This window comes from Alligator sinensis, unplaced genomic scaffold (assembly GCF_000455745.1).
Source record: "Alligator sinensis unplaced genomic scaffold, ASM45574v1 scaffold976_1, whole genome shotgun sequence".
Classification (NCBI taxonomy): domain Eukaryota; kingdom Metazoa; phylum Chordata; order Crocodylia; family Alligatoridae; genus Alligator; species Alligator sinensis.
Window position 1 is genome coordinate 58,467 of NW_005842117.1, and position 22,558 is coordinate 81,024.

The following is a 22,558-nucleotide window of genomic DNA, read 5'->3' on the forward strand; positions in this document are numbered from 1 at the left end:
AGGAATGCCAAAAGAAAGTGATCTTAAGGATTAGAAATCATGTTACTATAAAATACTCAGTAGTAAAAAAAAGATGATTTCAAATAGATAATACATAAAATGGAAGTGTTTTTAAATGCAGATTATGGTTTTCCAAGCCATGGAAAAAAATTAGGCACCCAAATCCCACTAAATTTCAATTCACGCCTTCAACTCCCAGAGTCTCCTTTAACAAATTGCAGATATAATTCTTTTAACATGTTTCCATGAGATAACAGAATCTTTTTAGTAAGTGAATATATTACTGAATTCCAATCATAATAACTAAAAGGAATCTGCAGAAGGATAAGATTAAAGATGAATGCTATAAAAATATTACAATGGGATGGTATTGTAGCTGCAACGTCCAGGAAATACAAAAGATGCAAGAATTTTTTGGTAATACATTTTACTAGACCAATTGTATAGTTGGGTGAGAAGTTAAACAGGTTTTTGGGTTCAGGGTGCCTTTATTCAGGATCAGAAAGAAGCAGGTACAATCAAACTGCACATCTTTTGCTTCAAAGCTACTTCTAATAGCTTCTCTTTGCTCCTATTTTACAGCAGGATCACCCAACTCCTTTTAAGTAAATGCATTTATTTACAAATGGAGTTAACCGAAAAAACAATGGGCATTTATAGAGATACCTTTTTGTCCCATAACACGCTGTATATCAGCCACTTTGGAGCAAACTTGATCAATCAAGTCTGCTCCGCGTGCCAGCCGATGTGAACTGCGCCGCGTGCAGTTGTATAAGGGGCACGCAGAAAATGGCGGCAGTGCGCTTCTGAACTAAAGCACCTCTGAAGTGTTTTAATTCAAAAGTGCGCCGCTGGCATTCTCTCAGCAGTGATGCGCATTTTGCCGCTTATACAACTGCAAGCATCACAGCGCCAGGCACTTTTTAAAGCTGGTGCTGCAGCACTTGTACATGTAAAAATGCCCAGTGGTTTCTGTTTATTTCGCTTAGGTTGTACCTGCTTCTTTCCCAGACGTGAAGAATGGCACTGTGTGCCCAAAATCTCATCTAATATCTCTCCCAACAAAGAATTAAAGATACCACCAAAAGCCCTTGTCTATCACATAAAAATATCATACTACTATTGAAATGACATTCTGCCTCCAGACTAAACATCAATTCCACCATTTATTCCAAATTTTAGAACTTCATAATCTACAAACTAAATCCCACTGGGTGCATCTATACATGGATGAATATGCTTTCCCTAATGTGCATTAAATTTAGTACCTCCAATGTGAGGTACTAAATAAATGCACATTAGCCTGCCCTAATGCACAGTACCAAAAGCGCACATTTTTAAAGTGACGCTTAATGGGCAATAGAATAGGCTACTGTGCATTAAAGAGCATATTTAGATGTGCCCACTGACTTACAACCAGGTACTAAATCTTGTGAAAACAAAACATACACATACTTAACTTTATGCAGCATGGGTAATGATGACAATTCATACCACGTAAAATTATACATGTATGTAAATCTTTGCAGGACTGAGACCCTTATAAGCAACTGGTGATCTACATTAGGGTGAGGTCTCCTTTACTGTAAAGATTGTTTCAATTAGAGATTACCTTTATTTTTAATGCTTCTGGATCTTCATTATGCTCAGAAGCCAACTCAGCCAAGTAATCTGCAGCACAATTAGAAGCTGCTCCATAGAGATCACCTGAAGAGGAAAAAAAAATATCATTCAAAACAGCTGGAAATTACTTCCGAGTACCCTAATACTTCTGAATGTTAGTTTCCCATTCTCACTCCCTAAATACCTAAGAATGTTTTTCTTTCTTTTTTTTTAAAGAAAGAAAGATTATTTACCTCAGTGAAGATCTCTTTTTTTTTTTTGAGTAGTAGTGCAGGCACTCAGTAATGGAACTGTTAAAGCTAAAAAAGCTAGTTCCATAAAATTCAAATAAATAAATATTGAAGTACAATAAATCTATGGCAACAGTCCACAATGAACATATATCTTAACACTAAAAATATGTTATATTTTAGTATGATAACTTATATAGAATCAAATCTATGAGAAACTGAAGCTTTCCTAAGCAACAGCACAAATAAGTAAATGTTTATATAAATTATATTTAAAATTCTCTTCACTCAATGGGCAGAAAAAAACTTGTCCTTAGTACCCAGATGAATAAATAATCAAGAGTCTCAACAATCTAGGGTTATTTAAGGACAAAGGCCATCGGTACACAAAAAATTTAAAAGGAGATACTGTGCGTCTGTAACTCTGAAGAATCTGCCTCTGTGTACGCTCTTTCTTCATGGTAAATGAAACTGAAGACTGTCCCCTCCTACCTTCCATTAGCTCACAGTAAGTTTTTATATGGTTACGCCTTTCAGGTGTTATTATGTTCTAAGCTTGTCAGTTTGAAGTAGCTCAGGTACTTCTACACAACGATTGCAGTCATTTTTGTGCTTAAAGATTTTATCTTCCACATGCTTAATCCTAAAAAATGTATGTCTCAAGATGGCCAAGAACTTTCTTTCACAGAAAGAGCATGACAGGTGCAAAGGCCCTTGGATCTACTGTATATCTCACTGGGATATACACATGTGTATACACTGTATATACACTGGGATTGCCACATGTGAAATTAGGATGCCAGAGTTTGCACCAGAGTTTATTGCTCTCAGGCACAGCATTTACAAGTGCATCCAAGACTCAGCACACTGAGCCAGAGTGGTGCAGCCCTGGCTGGCAAGGGACCCAAGGGGTCAGCCTTCCAGTCCAGAGTTGTTCCACCCTAGCTCAACATAATGCAGAGGGGCTGACTGGGCCACAAGGATCCTACAGTGTGGGGCTAGCCAGCAGGCAGCCCCGCACTGTACCCTTGTGACCTAGCCAGCCCCAGTCAGCGTCTACATGTGGATTGTGGCACACTAAATAACTCCATGGCAGGATAGTACTTGTGTCAGGCAGTACCATCCTACACCAGAGGTAATTACTCTACTGTGGCCTAATGATGCACATGTAGACGGTGACATTTATTGTGGAGATAATTAGTCACCTCCACAGTAAAGCACACATGTAGACGACTCCACAGACTTCAACAACACTGATCAAGTGCAAAAGCACACCCAAGATTAGGAACTGCTAATATATAGTATGGCTTGTTTGTCTAGAGGTATGATTCTTGTTTTGGGTGTGAGAGGTCCTGGGTTCAAATCCCAGACAACCCCTTTTTATTTTAGAGTTAGGGCTGCCAGGCTCTGGAATGGACTCCCAAGGGAGGTGGTGCTCTCTCCTTCCTTGGGGGTCTTCAAGAGGAGGCTGGACAGATATTTGGCTGGGGTGTTATGACCCCGCACTTGTTCCTGCCTGGGGCAGAGGGTCGGACCTGATGATCTGTTTAGGTCCCTTCCAACTCTAAGCACTATCAAACTATGAAACTATAGCCTGCAAGCCAAGTCTGGCTCTCACAGCCTTTGGATCAGGCCCAAAACATGGAGCTTCAGCAGCAAGGGGCTGTCAGCTGCAGGTGCTCTCCCATGCCACTAGGAAGACAAGCAGCAGCAGCAGCAAGGTCCTAGTGATTGCCCACCTGCCTCCAACCCAGGGTTTGTCATTCCAGCTTGCAGCCAGAAAAGGCTGACTACCCCTGCCATAGCTTTTTTTTTTCACTGTGTAATCAGGTCCTGTGAGATTACAAGTGGTAAATATGTATGTTGAAAACAAAAAAAGAAACAAAAAACATAATTGGGTTTAACAGCCTGGCACCACACATATACAATTCCAAGTCACTGCTTACTTGTAGCTTCTTCATCTTCCAAGTCTTGAAATATAAGCTTTTCAGAATTTTGACGACTTCTCTTTATAACATTTAAACAGTAGAGAACTGATTCTGGTAATTCATCTGAAACCTAAAATACAAACAATTTGAAGCAAGCTACATATTCATCTGTCTGTCAGCACTATACATTCTTAATATTCAGGAATTAAAATTCAAATGTTCTTCCACTCCACACATTAAAATGCAGATTTTAACAGCCGTTCCTACCAACAGATAAGGAATGGATTTTTTAGTTTTTGTTAATTTCTTCCCACAACCTGTTTTGGCCTACAGTATTTTTTCAGTCAGCACTTGACAGGCATATAGACTTCACAGACAGTCAATGACTATGAATGTCCAGTAGCATCTTTTAAAGTAACAATTTATTATTGATCCATGCTGAATTAAAGGAGTTAGGAAAAATTACTAAATACGGAGGTAGTAAATATGAGACTCATGGCATTACTGTTACAGAGACACTGAATTCTTTGAAAGACAAAGATATTTTAGATTCACTAGAATACAATATAAAGAAAGTTTCTACTATATGTGGTTTAATTTGCATTAGATTGGCATTGTAACTTTTGCCCATTCAAACATCTGCAGTGCTGCTTTGAAAATGTAAGCACTTACTTGAATACTGCATATGCACATTCATCAACACAATGCAAGTCCCAATTTGTTGCCTATTGTTTACATTTTAACAAACACTGGTTATGTGTATGTTGGTTACCTGCATAAACTAGTATCTTTCATACTAGTCATACTCTTAACTGCAGAATAACTGTAATTATCTACTTCTAGCAAACTGTGTTTCATTGAACTTAACCAGAAACAGTGAAGATGAGGCAATTTCAAAGTGTTACTATCAGAAGCCTTGAAAATGACAAGCACTGGCCAGTTTCAGAGCTGCTAATAGGACAGTACTCATAGTCATGGTTGGTAGGGTTGGAAGGAACCTGAGCAGATCATCAAGTCCAACCCCCTGTAATGGGCAGGAAAGAATGCTGGGGTCAAACAACCCCAGCAAGGTGTTCATCCAGTCTCCTTTTAAAGACCCCCAGGGTGGGAGCCAGCACCACATCTCTTGGAAGTTGGTTCCAGATCCTACCCGCCTGACTGAAGTAGCACCTCCTGATACCTAGCCTGAATCTACCCTCTGCCAGCTTGTGACCATTATTTCTTGTCACTCCTGGTAGTGCTCGGGGAACAGGGACTCCCCCAATGCCTGCTGGTCCCCTCTGACTAGTTTGTAAATGGCCACTAGATCCCACCTCAGCCTTCTCTTGTGGAGGATGAACAGGTTCAGGTCCCTTAGCCTCTCCTCATAGGGCCTGCCCTGCTGACCCCTGATCATGAGTGGCCCTCCTCTGGACCCCCTCCATGTTGTCCACATCCCTCCTGAAGTGTAGTGCCCAGAACTGGACGCAGTACTCTAACTGCAGCCTGACCAGTGTCGCATAGAGGGGGAGGATCACCTCCTTGGACCTGCCTGAGATCTATCTGTGGATGCATGACAAGGTACAGTTGGCCTTCCTGACCACGTCCCCACACTGTCGGCCCATGTTCATTTTGGCATCAGTAATGACTCCAAGATCCTTTTCTGTCTCTGCAATGATGAGAAGGGAGTTCCCCGGCCTGTAGGTATGCTGCTGATTCTTCCCACCCCCAGGTACAGTACCTTGCATTTGTCAGTGTTGAAATCCATCCTGTTCTCATCCGCCCACACCTATAACCTGTCCAGGTCTGATTGCAGCCTATTCCTCCCTTCTAGCGTGCCCACTTCACCCCACATCTTAGTGTCATCTGAGAAATCTGAACAGTACTGACAGATTCCTAACCAATGCTCCTTAAATACATAGAATTATCAGTGTTGTAGTATTACCAGTCCTGAAATCCACTAGCTTTGCTCATCTAAAAGCACCCCCAACTATTAGAAAAGCCTTGGAAAGGAGGGGAGCAAGTCAGTTTTAAGACTGTTACCAACACTAGATTTGGACTGTATGAGCGTCCAGATGAGTGCGGTTGTGCATGCCACACATTCCGGTGCTCTCCGTGCTGAAAGGGCACACTGCCTAAGCATGCGCAATGCTGTGTTTTTTTCCTGCCACTTTTTTTTTTTTTGATATCCAGGGGTAAAAAAAAAAAAACCACAGAAGAAAAAACCCGGAGCAGCTGAAAAGTGGAGCCGGGCCGCCCAGAGCTGTGCTCCGCTGCCACCCAGGCTCCGCACGGCAGAATCGCCCTGCCTGCAGCCCCGGGAGGCCCCCAGGACCCTAAGTAAAGCTGCTGGGTCCAGTCCAGTGCTGGCCCCAGCCTCCCCTACTCCACCCAGGGCAACTTGCCGTGCAACAAAGTGCACAATGGTACGGGCATTTCCCAGGACAAGTAGTGGCAGTGCAAGGTGCTCCGCCGCTACTTGTCCCTGGTTAATCAAGTGTCCACGTACATCTGAACGCACTCTAGGACTTCAAGAGAATATCCTCAACCCCCTCTAAGTGCATCTCTTTCTCTCTTAAAACGTATCATTTTGCTTAAGCACATTCCTTTTAAAACATTTGCCTGCACAGCTCAGAGTAGTTATTTCTTTAAAATAAACTTTTTTTCATGGGTTCTCCATCACTTCAGTTTATGTTTTCATACAGCTAAGTTAATAGGAGTAGGATACATTTTAAGGAAGTTTTTCTCCAGGGTATAAGTGTTAGGAAATAGCTCATTCATCAACCAGACTTTCCAATGTTTGTTCTGTGATCCCAAGCATTCCATGAAGAGGGCTCAGCAAAACACACAAGTTTGCCAGGCATAAGTTATGGTACTTTTAGCCACCCTATTTCTATTCTATACTTACTTGCTCACCAACACTAGAGGCTTCTGATGATAAATCCGTGTCAGAATCATCTGCTTCAAGGGAGGAAACATTAATTCTGCTCAACTCAATTTCTATTTCTTTTGCAATTCTTGCATCCTCTTCCTCCTCCTCCTCCTCCTCCATCTCTGCCCATAATAAAATGATAATATGAAAAAGTAAAAAATATTTATTATTATAAAGAACTTACTCCTGGAACTGACTCTGTCCCTGGTTGGGAGCCCTGCTAGTCTTGGCTGGGCACTGCCCTCCTGCTAGGCACAACCAATAGAATGCCAAGGACAAGTGATTGATAGGTATTTCCACCAATGAACTGAAAATCAGGACTTTTTGCAGTCCAGTCCTCATTCTGAAATAGACAGGGGATAAAGGGTTTTAAATCGGGACAGTCGTGTTACACAGGACCAATGGCCACCACCTAGGGTAAGCAGGCCCACAGCAAGCAAGTGGCTGGCAGGGGCAGGCAGCATGGGGCCAGAGAGCAAAGGGCAGACCCTGGGGCCAAGGGGGGTGGACAGGTGATGGCAGGGGGAAGAGAGGCACAGGGCTGGACAGGGGAGAGGGGCAAGGGTGAGGCCACCTCACCCCAGCCCTGCCACTGCTCAACCCTTGCCACAGTTTTCCCCAGGATTTAGGAGGCCTCTCTGCTCTACCCATGAAAAATTATAGCAGACGCAGTTTTCCATGTGCACAGTCTCATGGCAGGGGAGATCGTCTTAAATTCCAAGACGTCTTGCCCTCGGGTCAATACGGTAAAACCGGCCCCAACTGTTGGGCAAATACGGTGAACCGGGCCTAACTGTCCGTCGCGCCGGGCTGCAGAGACAAACCCGGAGAACGCCACGAGGCATTCCGGAAAGTGACATCGCTAAAAACCTCCTGGCGCCAAAGGCACAGCACGATCTGCGCATGCGCGGGGGAACTACTACTGCGAAGACCTGAAGCGTCACCGTCACCAAACGTCACGTCACCGTCCCCGCTGCTATTGGCTCTCCCCGCCCCCGCCCCGCGCTTGTAGCAGGAGGCCCAAGGTCCCTCTCAGGGCGGAGCTTGCTGGCGCGGCGCGTGGCATGCCGGGAGCCGTAGTTCTCCCGCCGCTAAGAGTGTCGCCGAGCAACTCTCGCAGCGCGGACGGAGCCCGTCTCCTCCGGCGGCTGCTGTGAGGTCCGAGCCGAGCCCCGGCCCGTCTGGAGACTCCCCGCGACCTCCCTGACCCCGTCGCTCGCGCGCTTGGCGGTGCCGGCTCAGAGCCCTACCGGAGCGCAGCTCCCTGCGTCTCAAACAGGAAGTGTAACCATGGCAACGGGCGCAGGCGGCTAGGTGAGCTCTGTGCTATGGCCAGCCAGGAAGGACAAAACTAGTGAGCGTTTCTCATAAGCGTTTCAAACGGGGGGATAGCAAGTAGAGGGCTCCTCTCCCCAGCCCTCCCAGCCAGCTTAAAAGGCATTTGCCTGGGTGATTTTGCTTGTTGAGCAGCAAATGAAGCCTTGCCAACCCCTGGCATCTTCTCAGGAGGGAAGATGCCAGACCCTTCAGCTAAGCTATAAAGCAGTGGGATGGAGTTGTAAAAATTGTTTACAAGTGCCAGGGGCTGAATCCCATTCCTGAAGCTTTTTTTCCTCTGTTACTTGGAGGGCTGTTGTACACTAGTCTGACTTGAGGTGCGGGGTACTTCACTCAAATTGTGAACACCACCCCCCCCCCCCCCAACAGGTGTTGTCGTTGGTTGAAAACACCTGAGGGTGCGCACAGGAGTGACAGTTTTTGCCTGAGCTGGCCACAGAAAGCAGTTTATAGCTGTGACCAAACACAAGTGCACAGCTGCAGAAAGCTTTAAAAATGGCCGATTGGGTGAAAATTGGACCCCTCTTTGCATGAGGAGGTATCGGATAAAGATGCTATAAAATGTAGCGTCTTTTGTAACTTGCGTCTGCTGAGCTCCCAGCCTATGGCTGTCTTCAGAGTAGGAGTGGGGAAAGGGAGCAGAAGGAGTTCAGTCTGAGGGGTTTTCAGCCCCCCCTGGAGGGTGGGGCAGGTATATTGCAGCCCCCTGAGATGACAGGCTTCAATTCACCCACCCCAAACTTCAGCATCAGCTGGGGAGCCCCAAGAATGAGCTCCAGCTGCTGCCTTTTCCCCATCCCATTCTAAAAACAGGGAGCACTGGCAGCGAGCCCTTACTATGGGAACCTGGCTGCAGGCTCCCCGCCCCAGCTAGATTTCCCTCCCCCTGGAGCCAGCAGTGAACTTCTGTCTGGTCCGGGTAAAACTTGGAACGCTTGGCAAAAATCGTTTAGAGTTACACCTGGGAGCTGCACTACTGTCTGAAGCCTGAGGTGTTTACAAAGCAACTCTTATTCCAGAGTGAATTCCAGGTAGAGACCTGCGTGGGTTGGATTTTAAAGGCCCACTTCTGACCTGCGCCCAATATTATAGATGGGGACACAAAATCACAACCTACACTAGCAATGTCTTCTTGCCCACAGACTGACCTGACTAGCTTTAAGCAAACCTACAACCCGACACAAGCACATTTTCTAATTAGGTTGTTCAAACTGCTGACAGATATGAGGGGAGGGGGAGGGGGAACATGCTTTACCGGAAGCACAATACTTCAACCCAGCTCCCCAGCATCTGTATATATTCAGTGCTTCAGCAGCACTTTTCTCAAACCCAGTTCTATCCGCTATCAATTCAGGGGTCAGCAACCCCCAGCATGTGCGCCAGAGCATGTTAGTCGAGGCTATTTTGCCTGGCACGTCATATCCAGCTGGGCTCTGGGCAGCTGCTGGCCACAGAGTCTGGGCTGCTTGCAGCAAGTAGGCTGCAAGCCTTGCTGCAGACAGCCCAGGCTCTGTGAAAGGCAGCAGGTGCCCAGAGCCCAGCTAGATGTGACAGGCAACTGCAAACCTGGAAGCGGTTGCACCAGGGTCCAGAGTCCCAGTCAGCTCGTTGCTGTGCACAGCTCTGGGACCATCATGGGGAAGGAGCCAGGGCTGCACTCCACTGCCAGGGGCTGCCTGTTACAAAGCCTGACATCCCCACAGGGGCAGGAGGGGAAGCAGAGCAGGGAAGCAAGGGGGAAACATCCCTGTCCCTATCCAGTCAGGCCCAGCTGCAAAGGGCAGGGCAAGTTGCATGAGCACAGCAGCCCTGTGCAGAAGGGCTCTGGCCAGGTGGCTCTGGCCCCAGCTGTCTCCATCCATGTCTCTTGTGGACAAGGTAGAGCAGACCTTGGCCTGGCTGTGGTGCTAGGGTGACCACCCGTTCCTAATTGGGTGTGACAGTCCTGGAATGTGAACCTCAGGTCCTGGTCCCGAGCCGTGGGACAGCATTTGTCCTGGATTCACAGTGTTTTGCAGGAATCTGGGTTTTCCATTCCCTGAACTGCAGGTCTCTCCTTGCAGACTGGCAGCATTCCAGGTTGCAAGGTACTGCCAGGACTGGGATGCAGGGGGTTCTATTTGCATGTGCCTGCCCACACACATGTTTGTGGTTGGGAATATAGCCAGGCAGCCTGGAGAGCAACTCCCTATCATGAAGCTCCCCTATTGGCGGGGAGAGGAGAGGGCATAGGAAGGGCAGGGGGTACAGACTGAGAACCCCACAGTGAGGAAGGGAATGCAGCAGGGCTGGGGTTGTGGGCGCTGCCTGGCCAGGGTGGTGCATTGAGCCTGGTGTGGGAGCAGGATGAAGCCACAGTCAGCTTGTCCGGGGGGAGGGATCCAGCTCACTGCTGCTGTGCACAGTTTCAAGGTAACATGGGTGGGCATGTTCCCCCCAAATTTGTGCATGGGGCAGGGGTGAATGAAGGCTGTCCGCTGCAGGCTCAGGGCTCCACACCATGCTGCCTTTCCTTGGGAGCCTTGTGCTGGCCATGCCACCATGGCGAGTTGCCCCCTGTACACCCGGCAGCAGCAGGGGAAGTGGTGTGGAGTTGTGACCCTCTGCTGCTACCAGGTTGGGAGGGGGTGAGCGGCTGGCACAAGGCTCCTGCAGAAATGGCAGCAGGGCGGGGAGCCCCAAAGCCCACAGCAGGCAGCTTTCATCCACCCCCACTCCAACCATGCCTCTAGTAGAGGGGAGAGGCGGGCATGTGTCACACCTTTCCATTTTGAAAAGGTGGTCACCCTATGTGGTGCCGGGAGAAGGTGCTTGCGGGAGGGGGTGATGCTGGAGGGGTCGCTGCACTAGGCAGTCCCAGGGGGCTCCACCTCCCATGCCCAAGCCGAACCGCACTGCCAGCCCCTGCCTCTGCCCCTGCTCTTGTTCCCACTGTGCTGAGCCGGGAGCCAGGCCACTGCTGCAGGGTAGCACAGACCTCGGCCATGTCCCTTTTCCCTATGGCCACCAGAGGGGTCCCAGCAGGGTCTGCTCTGCCCCTGTGTGTGTGGTCACTACATGGGGGGGCTGCCCTACCCCCCAGCCTCCATGCCCTGGCCCCTTCCCCGCTGTGTTCCTGGAGGTGCATTTGCAGCCACCAGCAGCAACAAGCAGGGCTAGGGCTCCAGACCCAGGTGCAGCCACTTGCAAGCTCATGGCTGCCTGGTACGGGTGGCAGGGGCCTGCCCAGAGCCTGGGCTGCTCACAGCAGGCAGGTACAAATCTGCAAGCGGCTGCACCAGGGTTGGAGGTTCAATCCTGCTAGTTGCTGGCAGCAGCTGCATATGCACTTTGGGGCAGATGGTGGGGCAAGACAGGTCCAACTAAAGTAATGCCTATTCTGGGCACATGCTAGACTCAGCATAAAGGCACACTGAGTTTAAAGTAAAGCACCCGCCACATAAGGGAAGTAGTGGGCCCAATCCTGGGGGGGTGGGGGGTGGTTCTGAGACCCTGAGATGCAATGCCAGTGGGAGGGGCGGTGCCAGGACTCCTGGTCCACTGGGGCAGGAGGGGGCAGTGCTGGGCCCCAAGGCTACCTTTTGGTATTAAGGGCTCAATTCAGTTCAGGTCCTGCCCCAGTCATGTGGCCCATGGACCCAAAAGGTTGAGTACCACTGAGTTCGATATACTAAATGACATCTGAGACTATTTCCAGGCCTATTTTTCAATTATACTAATCCCATTGGGCATTTTTACAAGTGCTCTGTTGGGAGGGGTGGGGGGGAGGGCTTTAACTAGAGCAGTTCCATAAGTCTCTAATTAAAGCACCTGCAGTGCCTCGTGTATCAGCATCTCCATGCTTCAAATGGTGGCAGGGGCGCTTTATCCAAAGCTCATCAAACAAGACTTTAGTTAAATGAATCTGCTCCAGTGCACTTTAATTATAGTGTGTCAGAGCAGCCTCCTGGCTCGTGTACAGGCACCCATTGGTTCCAAATGAACTATAGCTAATTTATGCCAGCGGGAGATCTGGCTTGAAAAAAAATTGCATTAACATACAGTAGGTTCTGGAGTCCATGATTCTGTCTTCTAGACCATCCATTTTTACATTCTAAAAATCTTTGAAAATCCAGAGAATACAAGGACCCTATTGTGAAAAGCAATTACTCTGAAAAGGGCTTATGAGTTATAGCAAACAACCAACCCAGCATGAGCTCCCAGTGTGATCGGAAAAGAGACACAATACAAGGTATAAACAGGGAAGCATTTAGGTAGCATAAACAGAAGTTTTTAACTCTGTTCATGTCATTAGTGGAACCAGTACTGGACTACCACATGTCATTCTTGTGGCCACATACCAAAAAAGAGGATTGAACATTTAGAGATAAAAAGAAAAAATAACATCAAAACTATTTGAGAGCTGGAGAAAAAACCCTACAGTGAAAGAGTTAAAGAGCTTAATCTGTTTTGTTTATTCAGAAGAAGTTTAGAAGATGACTTGATTAGAATTTGCAAATTCATATGCAGAGTAAATATCAGGTTGCAAGGTCTCTTACCTGTCAGAGAAGATCAAAACAAAAATCAAGACCTGGAAGTTAAAGCCAGACGAATTCTATTTAGGTAAGGCATACATTTTTAACAAGAAGATCATTTAAGCATTGGAACAAACTGTTCAGGAAAATGATCTATTCTGTTTTTGGGGGTGGGGGGGGTTCTTCACTTCTTCATTAAGATTGCATGCTTCTCTGGAAAACATGCTTCAACTGAGCACAAATTAGTGAGCTCAATACAGTTATAAATGGGTGAAAATCTCTGACAGAGTCAGACTTGACAAGATGATTCCTTGTGACCTCAATATATATTAATGTAAATTTATCTTTCGATTCTACCACAGCTACAAGTTTGTGATAATATGTAATAATTCTATTCACAGCAATTTTAGGAGGAGTGCCCTTTTCAGGCAAACATTAAATCAGTTTACATTTCTTTTGGTGCCAAACGGGCTCATGATGTTTGTTTTTAAAATGTGTTACTTGTGTTCATGGTGATTGAAGACCACAAAGCCTACATAATACATTTAGTAAACAAAATGTATCACTTGAAGAAACTTTTGTACATAGATCTCTCCTGTAACCAGGAAATAATATAGGGACAACACAAGAATTAGTAAATAAGTATTTCAGATATAGTGAAGAAATAGATTTGTCATTGTAGGAAAGTGCTGGAAAGTTTGAAGTAAAATATTCATAACTGGTAAGGATTTTCGTATGTTTTTGAGACAACTAGAGCGCATGCTTTTAAGGGGATAAGGATTCTACTTTTACCTTTTTGACAGGTAATTTTATAAAGAATATATTCTGCTGATAAGTTGTATTAGTGATGAAACATTTAATGTACAAATTGTTTAGGTACTATGTATCCATAAGAATTGCTTTACTGTACTAAGATTATGCTGCAGATGCAATGTTTCAAAAAATTTTAGATGTAAAACATTCTGATGAGATGCAATGCACTGTGAATATCCAATACACCACTGTGAGTTACAGAATCTTCTCCAAGAAAAGTGTAAATAAGTTATCCAACACAGTTTATAAATTGTGTGTGGTGCTATAATATAGAATTGAAAAAATCAAGAGAGAGCATCTGGCATTTAGCAAGTAAAGGTTCATAATGAAAAGAATAAGAATTTAGAGAAATAAGACAACCCAACTAACTGACACTCATATTAATCAGTTACTTTTGTTGGCTACAAATGTCCAACTCGGGATCCTTAAAATTCTAGTTTATTAGGCGGATTGAAACACTGTAATGGGTTAAATCATAAACCTTGGGGCTGGTCCCCACACACACACACACACACACACATACACACACACACACACACAGTAGCAAGCTACAGAGTCAGGTATACCTATCCTACAAGCGCTGGAGTCTGTCGTTGAGGCTTCTTTCAGCGTGGTGTTATCTTCCAGAAGGGGGTCGTCGGCTGGTCCTTCTGGCTGGACAGGTCTGGACGAGTTGGAGATCAAGAGGGCGCCACTGAGGGTCACTTTTCACTGCCTTTTATCTGTCCCTGGCAGACTTTGGTGACTCCCCAGTTTTCAGGTTTGCCCAATCCAGGGGTCATTGACCCTCGTGGGACTTCCCTCCCCTCAGTGGCTACTGGACGGCATCTGTCAGCCCCAGGGGTCGTCCACACGTATGTGCAGGTTTGGGAGTCCATTGATGAATTTTGAATAGGGCTCTGGCAGCGGTCTATCTAGATATTCAGCCCAAAAGTTGGTCCCCTGCATTGATTAACTCAGGCCAGGGCTTCTAGCCCTTGATCAGTGAGGTTTAGAGATTTCCCAGTTGTTACATTGTCTTCTATTGAGTTCTTCCCTTGGCTGATCTGCAGCTTCCCAGGTGTTAATTGCTGTCTGCTTCCATGTTACACATTCAATCACTGATTCACTCGCTCTTTCAGGGGCCAGCCTGATACAGGGAAGGACAGTTTGATTCCTGCCCTTGTTAACATTGTTATAACGTATAACTTACTTATGAAACTAAATACATTCAGTTGAAAGATGAAAGGTGAGGAGTATAAAATATAAGCTACAAATGCCATGGCACACAAATAGATAAAAATACCAAAATACAAGGGGAGATACAAAATGCGCACACACAAATTTCAAAACACAATTCCTTATCTTAAAGTGAAAGAATGAGGAAGGAAGGAAGAAAAGGTAGAAGAGGAAAAACATATCCAAGTAGGGGAGAGCAACTGCAGGCAAGAGGAAAAGGGGCTTTCTGCTACACTTTGACTGTCTTTATGCAAGGGAGAGCACATAATTCTGGATTTATGTGCAGGAACAATTCCTTGAAAATGTAGAAGCTGAATCATCCTGCTGCTTTTTCTTTTCCTTTATTATATGTCTAATTATGGCAGTCTCATTAAAGCCCATGTATAGAGAGCAATTCTGAAAAAAAGATAAATCCTGATGCACTTATCCCTTCCTTTTTTTAAATTACATCTTCTGAAAAATGCATTACAAAACAATAACAAAATAGTAATGATTGTCAAGCTTCGATCTTTTAATTCTTCCATTAGCTGGAATGTTCTTGCGTAACAGAGAAATTAGTGGACCGCCTCTTAGAAATCCTGCGGTCCTGTAATAGACATTTTCCTCTGTACCTACATAAAAATCGCACTCATTTAACCTTAAACGTATGTTTAGTCCCATTGATTTGGTCCATTGTTTTGTTTGTCTGCAACTGTAATCCAGATCTTGCTGAGATTGTGTGTGTGTTTTGGCTAACATCAGTAAAAGTTGAATCAGTCTCTGTGATTCAGATCTATGACTCATGCAACGGATAGGTACCTAACTCCTATGGATTTCAAATTAACTTGACAGAAATTAAGCACAAAAATAACTAAGAAACTGGATGTAAGCATACAAAAGGCAGATCTCTAATGCTTTTTGTGTACACATTGTCCTACCTCTTTTCCCAAGGGTCTTTGTGATAGAAGAAGGTGAAAAAGACATGGTATGACGGATCATACCTGTGAGACAGACAAGACGTGACAGCTCCCTGAACACCTTTTCTGATGCTTGTACTTTGTAGTTTAAAGCAGCAGATAAATATTTAAACTTGTGTTTCATGCAGTTGTCAGGGAAAATATCATCTGAGTAGCAGTTGGTTTCACTGAAATTATGAACAACTTTATATTGATTGAATTAATAATTATCTTAATTATATTTTCAGAAGCCATTAAAATTAATCAAAAGGAAGAATGAAAACAAGAAATAAAATAATAGTCATGAAATACTTTTTAACCATCTTTAATGGAATTTCCTTGGTAAGAGTCTTGATTAATTTTAAATTAAACTGCTTGGAATATGTTATTTAGCAAGTGTTTAATTTAAAGCAATAATTGTTATTATTTTCAGATTTTTGGTCTCATGGCTTTTACATTCGCTCTGTGGCTTTTATTTGACAGAAACAACTTATTCACCGCTTTATGTGAGTATTGGTACTTTTTCTGGTTTTCACGGTTTCCGAAAGATATACCAGCTAACTACAGAAATATAATTACAGGGCTTTGTCACAAGGTGGCAGTGTTAGATTAAAATGCCATTATTAACTTTACTGTTAATTATGTTTTCCCTCTTTACACAAATATGATTATTGAAATGGGGTTACTATATATAAACATGTCTCCCCGATTACTATAGGCAGTTTACTTTTTAATGTGGTCACAGAAATCAGTATATTTGTGTCAATACAAATTAGTGATATATTTCTTTTTTCCCTGACAATTCCTCAGAATAGACTTGCCCTGTTTTATGTGTGTAGTGATTGTTAGTGTAGATGATCAGATGACCTGAACATGAATACAACTTTATGGTTGGCAGACAGTATCAGTAGTATAACTAGAAGTCAGTGAGGAGATGCCCACCCCCAGAGCAGATTTAGAGGGGATGCCAGACTGGTGGCCCCTGGGGAACCTGCACTTCAGCAGCTGTCCTGAGCCCCTGGCATGTCGGCTGCTGCAGCTGGAGTGCAGTGACTACACTGCAGCAGCAGCAGCAGCCAGGTAGTCTACAGGTGAGGTAAGACTTGCTTGGAACCCCCTCAGCAGAATACCCCGATCCTGCTCCACACAACCTCCACCTCCCACCTCTGCTCTGCCCAGGATGCCAAAATTGTTATGTCTCTGATCAATGTAGTCATGCCCTTTGCCTCAACGCACATGACACATAACATGTCACATGGCAAAGAAATCTAGTGCAATTTGTGGCTATTCAGCTGTTTCTGGTCTACAGCAGCGGAAATCTAATTATTTAAGGCAGCCTTTTACTATGGGCGGGCCACCCCTTTTCACCTGGTAGTCACCATGGGCAGACAGTCTCCCGATCCAGCTGACTGTGCTCTGTGGGGTGGGCTGCTCTCCTCGCCACCCATGCAGCCTCTGCGCCTCATCACCACCATCAGTTATGGCAAGCAAGGATTTGGAGTGGCTAATTTGACAGGGACAATGGAGGGGAAGGAGAGCAGCCATCCCCACAGGACAGCATTGTCATTGGAAATAGAGCCAGAGCTGGGATCAGCTAGCAGTTAGTAAAATGCAAATTGAATTAGACAGAAGCAGAGGATCAGCCAACTGTTCTTAAAACACAGACTGGATCAGACCTTAGTGGGCTAGATCCAGTTGCTTCTCAAGCTGGATCTGGCCTATGGACCATAGGTTGCTGACCCCTGATGTAAGGTATATGATATACCATCACCCTAGCATCTGCCTCATAAACTGGAGTGTTTGTGTAGAGGCTGGACTAGATGACCTTGTGAAATGCCTTCCAGCCCTACTTCCCTATGATTCTATGAATGTGCATATGTACACGTTCACACTGCCTTATGACATGCTGTAGAATTATCATCTTCAGAACTGTCTTATCCCCTGTACCTTTAGAAATTTCTGCATTATTCTTTTTTCTTTGCTGTCTATCTGAAACATTTTCTCTTGTTGATCTTGAGGATTTAATTTTTGTTTCCAAGAAGTTTTTATTTGGAATTTTAAAGTGATCAATATTGCAAGTTGTACATTTAGTTGCCTTGGTGAATCTCATTTTTGAATATTCCACTTTGTTTGAACTGTAGATTCATTTAGCTCATGTTAGATAATAAGTAATATTGTTTATCTCTCAGTGTAAAGCACCATTAATGTAATGTCCAAAAATATTTTGTATTAACCTAATGCTCTGCTTCTGTTTTCTCAAAGAAGTGTTTTTTGCTAACAACAAGACATGTGTGTGCTTTCCTTTTTGTCTACTTAAAACCTTTGTTAGCTGCCTGGAGTGAGCCCTTCTTGCTAGCTTGATGGCATGCACCTTTCCTGTAACAGGACAACTTTTGAAGGCCACATCTGATCAATTCCAAAACTTCAAAGAATGTTATAGGGACGAGTAGTTATGTGCACTAGTCTGAGGTCAGGAAGAAGAAAGGGTAGGGTGCCATCTTGAGATTAAAGCCCAGATCCACAAACAGAGTTAGGTGTCCAGATCCTGTTGAAGTATAAATTAGACAACTAATTCCTTTGAGGTCCTAGTTGTAAGTGACTTGATTAAGATCACACAGCACCTCCACTCTGGTGGAATTTGGAGGTTCAGTTTACCGCTTATCCACCAAACAATCCTTGCATCTACGGCTAGGGACAGACATTACGCATAAACCATTTAAGTGATCAGAAACTGATTTAAACCTGTAACAGAACAGATGTTCAGTGCACATAAACCATTTGACAATGGCAGAAACCGGTTTGAGATAAACCTGGTTGAATGTAGTGCTAGACTTAACTGATTTGGGTCAAACCGGCTTATGCAATGTCTGTCCCAGACCCCTTCCTGGTTTAAGATAAACTAGACTCCCCCAGCACCCTGGCATGCTCACTTGCCTGGGTGGGGCTCTCTGCTCCACAACAGGGCTGGCCCCTCCCCTCTTGTACCATCTACACTTTTCCCCGAGCCTGACGAAGGCACTTTGCTCCCGAAAGCTTGCAGAAAAGGACAGTTTTCTTGCCATTTTCCAGTTGGTCTAATAAAAGATATCATTTTGGACCAAGAGCTCTAGTTTTTTGTATGTCTTCTAGATTGCTGTTTAAAACTCCATGTTTTCAATTCACCAGGGGCTGGTAATATTTAATTCAAGGTGAAATTTCTGTATAATTATGGATCTGAAACCAGAAATCAATAAATAGTGCTGAACTTTGCATGTTTTCCATCTGGAGTGATAAGCCAAGATCATCTCCTATTCCCTTTTGACCATACCTCAGTAATAGGTATCAAGTTCCTCCTATACATTTTGCCATTTTCTAGGAATGGAATCTTTATATCTATATATCTATAACTTAATATACATATATCGAGTCTCTTCACTAATTTTTTGACATTGGTGGAAATGTGTTAGCTATCTGTACCCTTAGACATGTTCTTGTTTACATCTAATTTAGTACTGGAGTCTTATGGTTGCTAATGTAATGGTAGTTAGTGTAGTATAGAAGAGCAAGCGTATCTGTGTCTCTTAAGCCATAGAAACTGGTGGTAATAAGTTCATTTTGTCACTTTACTGGGCGCGTCTACACATGCATTTAAGTGTGACTAAATTTAGTGCTCATTAAGCTAATGCACATTAAGGGACTTTTGGCAGGTGTCTACATGTGCAGGGACTTGGCATTAAAAGTATCAAATTAAGTGTGATATCACTTAAGGTATCAAATTTAAGTGTGATTAGCCTAATTTTGCCGTCTTCCATGTGCATTAAGAGTACACATGTGTAGACACGAGCCCATAATGCGTATTAAATTAGGCTAATGCACATTAACATTTCTCATGTAGTCGTGCCCACTGTTTATATCATTCAACAAAGCTTTTCAAGAAATTAGTTTAATGAATTTTTAAAAATATATTCTTAGGGCAAAACCTTTCTAAGTAGAAGATACCAAGAACAAGAAATGCTATTTTATGAATGCATTTTGTTTCAGCTTTCACAGGTGAGAACCACTTGGTATCTTATCTTTGTTACATATTGCTTGGCACTGGATCCATCATTATTTTTATTTCATTCTTGGGATGCATTGGAAGTTTCAAAGAAATCAGATGTTTACTAGTTCTGGTGAGTAGAGATTAGTGAAATGCCTCAGGCTTTGACAATTTAGGTCGCAAAGCAGAGTCAATGTATGTAGTAAAAAAGATCGTCCCAATATTATGCTTTACTCTAACTATTATCTGGGTCATGTGTGAAGGTCTGCAGAAACAGATAAGGAACCTGAATGTAAGATGACTGTCCATGATATGAGAAACTGTGTGTTGCATAAGAAAAGATATTATAAGATAATAATGAGCTGTAACAAAATGCCTTTAGCTAGTCACAATACTAGTGGGCATTAGGCATATAGATATGAAAATGGTGGAACTTTAGAAATGGTATCTGTTAACATTTGCAGTTTCCAAAAAAAGTGCTTCTAAACCCTGACACAATTTTATACAAACCCTCTAGTGCTTTATGATCTGAAAGTTGATTCTTGCACAGGACCATTTATAATAACTTGTGAAACTGTAGCATGCTATAAGTCTTCGCAGTTCTTTAATGTCGACAGATTAATTATTTATTGGAAGTAATCAATGTCCAGCAGTGACAAAACCAGACAGAAGCAGTTTGTTTGTAAGTTTTGCCACCAAGATAATTTTGTTAATGGTTTAGTAGGCCTTTTTAATTTAAACCTGAATTCAGTTCTAAATAGTCAGTTCTACTGAACATTGTCATCTTTGCTTTTCTGGAACTATTCTAGAAAAAATGACTCCTCTACCTCACACAGAATCTCAATAGGGTGCTCAGAGATTTCACATTAAGCCATTGCTTTGTGGGCAGTAATTTGCCTGTTGGGCAAGCTATGTTGCTAAAAGGGGTCTGTACTCCCTTGGGCAATGCTTCCTAGCAAATGTGGATGAAGAACTCAATGGTGTATCACTTCAGCATCACAAACAGAAAATTTGACTTCTGTTTGCAGGAATAGGCTGAGCAGTGTGATTAATCTTATTTTATTAATCTTATCTTATTGTTCTCCTTACAGTGTAGGAAGAGAAAGGATAATTGAAATTGTCACTAACCCAAACTACATATGTCCGTGGCTGAGTAGAGGGACAATTCTTATTGCTGCTGGAATTAATTGCGGCCTCTTTCTCTAAAGCTTTTGAATTTAAGCAAAGGAAATGCACACTGATATTACTGATATGAAATGAGAAATCAGATTGAAAAGATCTCAACACAATGATGCAAGGTTCAGGGAAGTGGGATCGAGATCCTTTGCCCTGTACCTGACTCAAGATAGATACGGGTAGAATTCTTTTTGCATTCCTCAGCTGTTTTTACTACTTTGATAGCTTTAACTCCATACCCACCCGCCTTTGACCTGAACTGGGTCACTGTAGCCCACAGCCCAAAAAGTTTGCTGACTGCTGAGTTAGAGATTTTGTGGATTCATCCTCACTGGAAATTTTCATGTTCAGATTAGACAACTGTTTGTCTGGGGTGATTTAAACAAGGAGGATCCTACTATGAGGAGGGGCTTGGACTAAATGATCTCTTGAGGCCCCTTCTAGTCCTATTTTCATATGATTTCCCTCTAACACAAATCTAGTTTATTAATCTGCTAGCTTCACTTAAAAAAAAACCTGTGGAAGAAATAACCCAGGATTATTTCTGCTTATTGACCATGACTATTTAATGCAAAGCGCATAAGTGGTCTAGGAAATCGGAACCAGAACCCAGGTGTCCCCCGCCTCCCTGTCTTAAGTGCTCGCATCTCTGAGATAGGAAGTCATGGTCCCATTTGCTTACTTTCCTTCTGTCCTTATTATACTTGCATTCCTTTTTGCCTAGTGACCAAGTTTCACCAGGAAGGATGGAAGGTACCCACGATACAACTTATTCTATAGCTTAGTGTTTAGGACCCTCTTCTAGGACTAGGAGATATGGCATTTGAATCCTTGGAGGCTGAAGGGGTTCTATACTCCAGGTATCCCATTTCCTAAGTTAGTGCTCTAACCACTAACTATTACATAATATGCTGGCATCACCACTGCCACCAACTGTGCATTTTGAGAAAAAGTGACTCTCTCTTTTTAGCTCTTTGCTGTTGGGTTTGGTACCTCCCCAGCATGAGTCTGTATTGCAGCAGAGCTTAGGTGGGAGTTAGGCGTTTAGCTGCTCAAAGTGGATCACTTATGAGTGTGGCCAGAAGGGCAAGTCTAGGAGCATATGGGAATTTACAGTCAAAATGGAGGCCCTGTATGAACTTTGATGCCCAGTGTATTTTAAGGCTCATGAAATAAGGCCAATCTAGATCTCTCTTTGGAGTTTAGGTAACTAAATTTTACCTATGTCATGTTTAGGCACTTTCCAGGTGTACACCTACAGTTATGCAAACATGTATTATTATACTAATACTAACTGACTTCTGTATAGCCCAAATTTCATGGTAAGGGTTTTTACAATTCTTTGAAGATGAGTAGCATAATAATACCATAATGCTACATAATTATTACCTACCATTAGCACCCATTCATTATTTCAATTATGTTGTGGCTTCCTCTTTAAATCAAGAATCAGTGACTTATGCCCCACTTGATGCCTAACCCTACCTGATAGCAGCAGTGATAGTGATGTATTGAGTTTTCCGATTGCTTTTATGTATGCGGATTTCTTGCTATTATTGGAATGTCCCTGAATAATAATCACGCACGAGGAGAGTTCAGTTTATGGATTGAACTGTGTATTGCATCATTCCATGTCTAATAAATTTTACTGATACAGTATATTATTTTCATTTGACTTTTTAGTATATGGGTCTCACAGTCGTGGTCTTCAGTGTCCAAGTTGCAATACCAGTGCTAATATACACATTCAAAAAAGAGGTATGTAAATTTTCTATATATTGGACCATTATTAATTTTATAATAATATTTTTAAGTGTTTAGAGCCAATCCCTATGGGGTGCTCCCTGCCAATAG

General features: G+C 43.6%; 2 protein-coding genes across 2 annotated transcripts in view; one reads left to right on the forward strand and one right to left on the reverse strand.

Annotated features, from left to right (window-relative positions):
* LRRIQ1 (leucine rich repeats and IQ motif containing 1) overlaps positions 1 to 7,963 on the reverse strand; it is a gene marked incomplete at its 3' end in the record, with an annotated part of 60,384 nt that extends 52,421 nt beyond the window's left edge. The window contains exons 1-4 of the mRNA XM_014520455.2: positions 7,943 to 7,963; positions 6,669 to 6,814; positions 3,800 to 3,911; positions 1,613 to 1,707 (exon numbers count right to left, since the gene is read on the reverse strand). Coding sequence (XP_014375941.2) covers positions 1,613 to 1,707; positions 3,800 to 3,911; positions 6,669 to 6,812 — 351 coding nt within the window. The remainder of the gene's footprint in view (positions 1 to 1,612; positions 1,708 to 3,799; positions 3,912 to 6,668; positions 6,815 to 7,942) is intronic.
* TSPAN19 (tetraspanin 19) overlaps positions 7,943 to 22,558 on the forward strand; it is a 35,098-nt gene continuing 20,482 nt past the window's right edge. Inside the window, exons 1-5 of the mRNA XM_025205555.1 lie at positions 7,943 to 8,006; positions 15,759 to 15,852; positions 15,944 to 16,016; positions 19,531 to 19,661; positions 22,388 to 22,462. Of these exons, the coding sequence (XP_025061340.1) occupies positions 15,787 to 15,852; positions 15,944 to 16,016; positions 19,531 to 19,661; positions 22,388 to 22,462 (345 nt within the window). The 5' untranslated portion in view covers positions 7,943 to 8,006; positions 15,759 to 15,786. The remainder of the gene's footprint in view (positions 8,007 to 15,758; positions 15,853 to 15,943; positions 16,017 to 19,530; positions 19,662 to 22,387; positions 22,463 to 22,558) is intronic.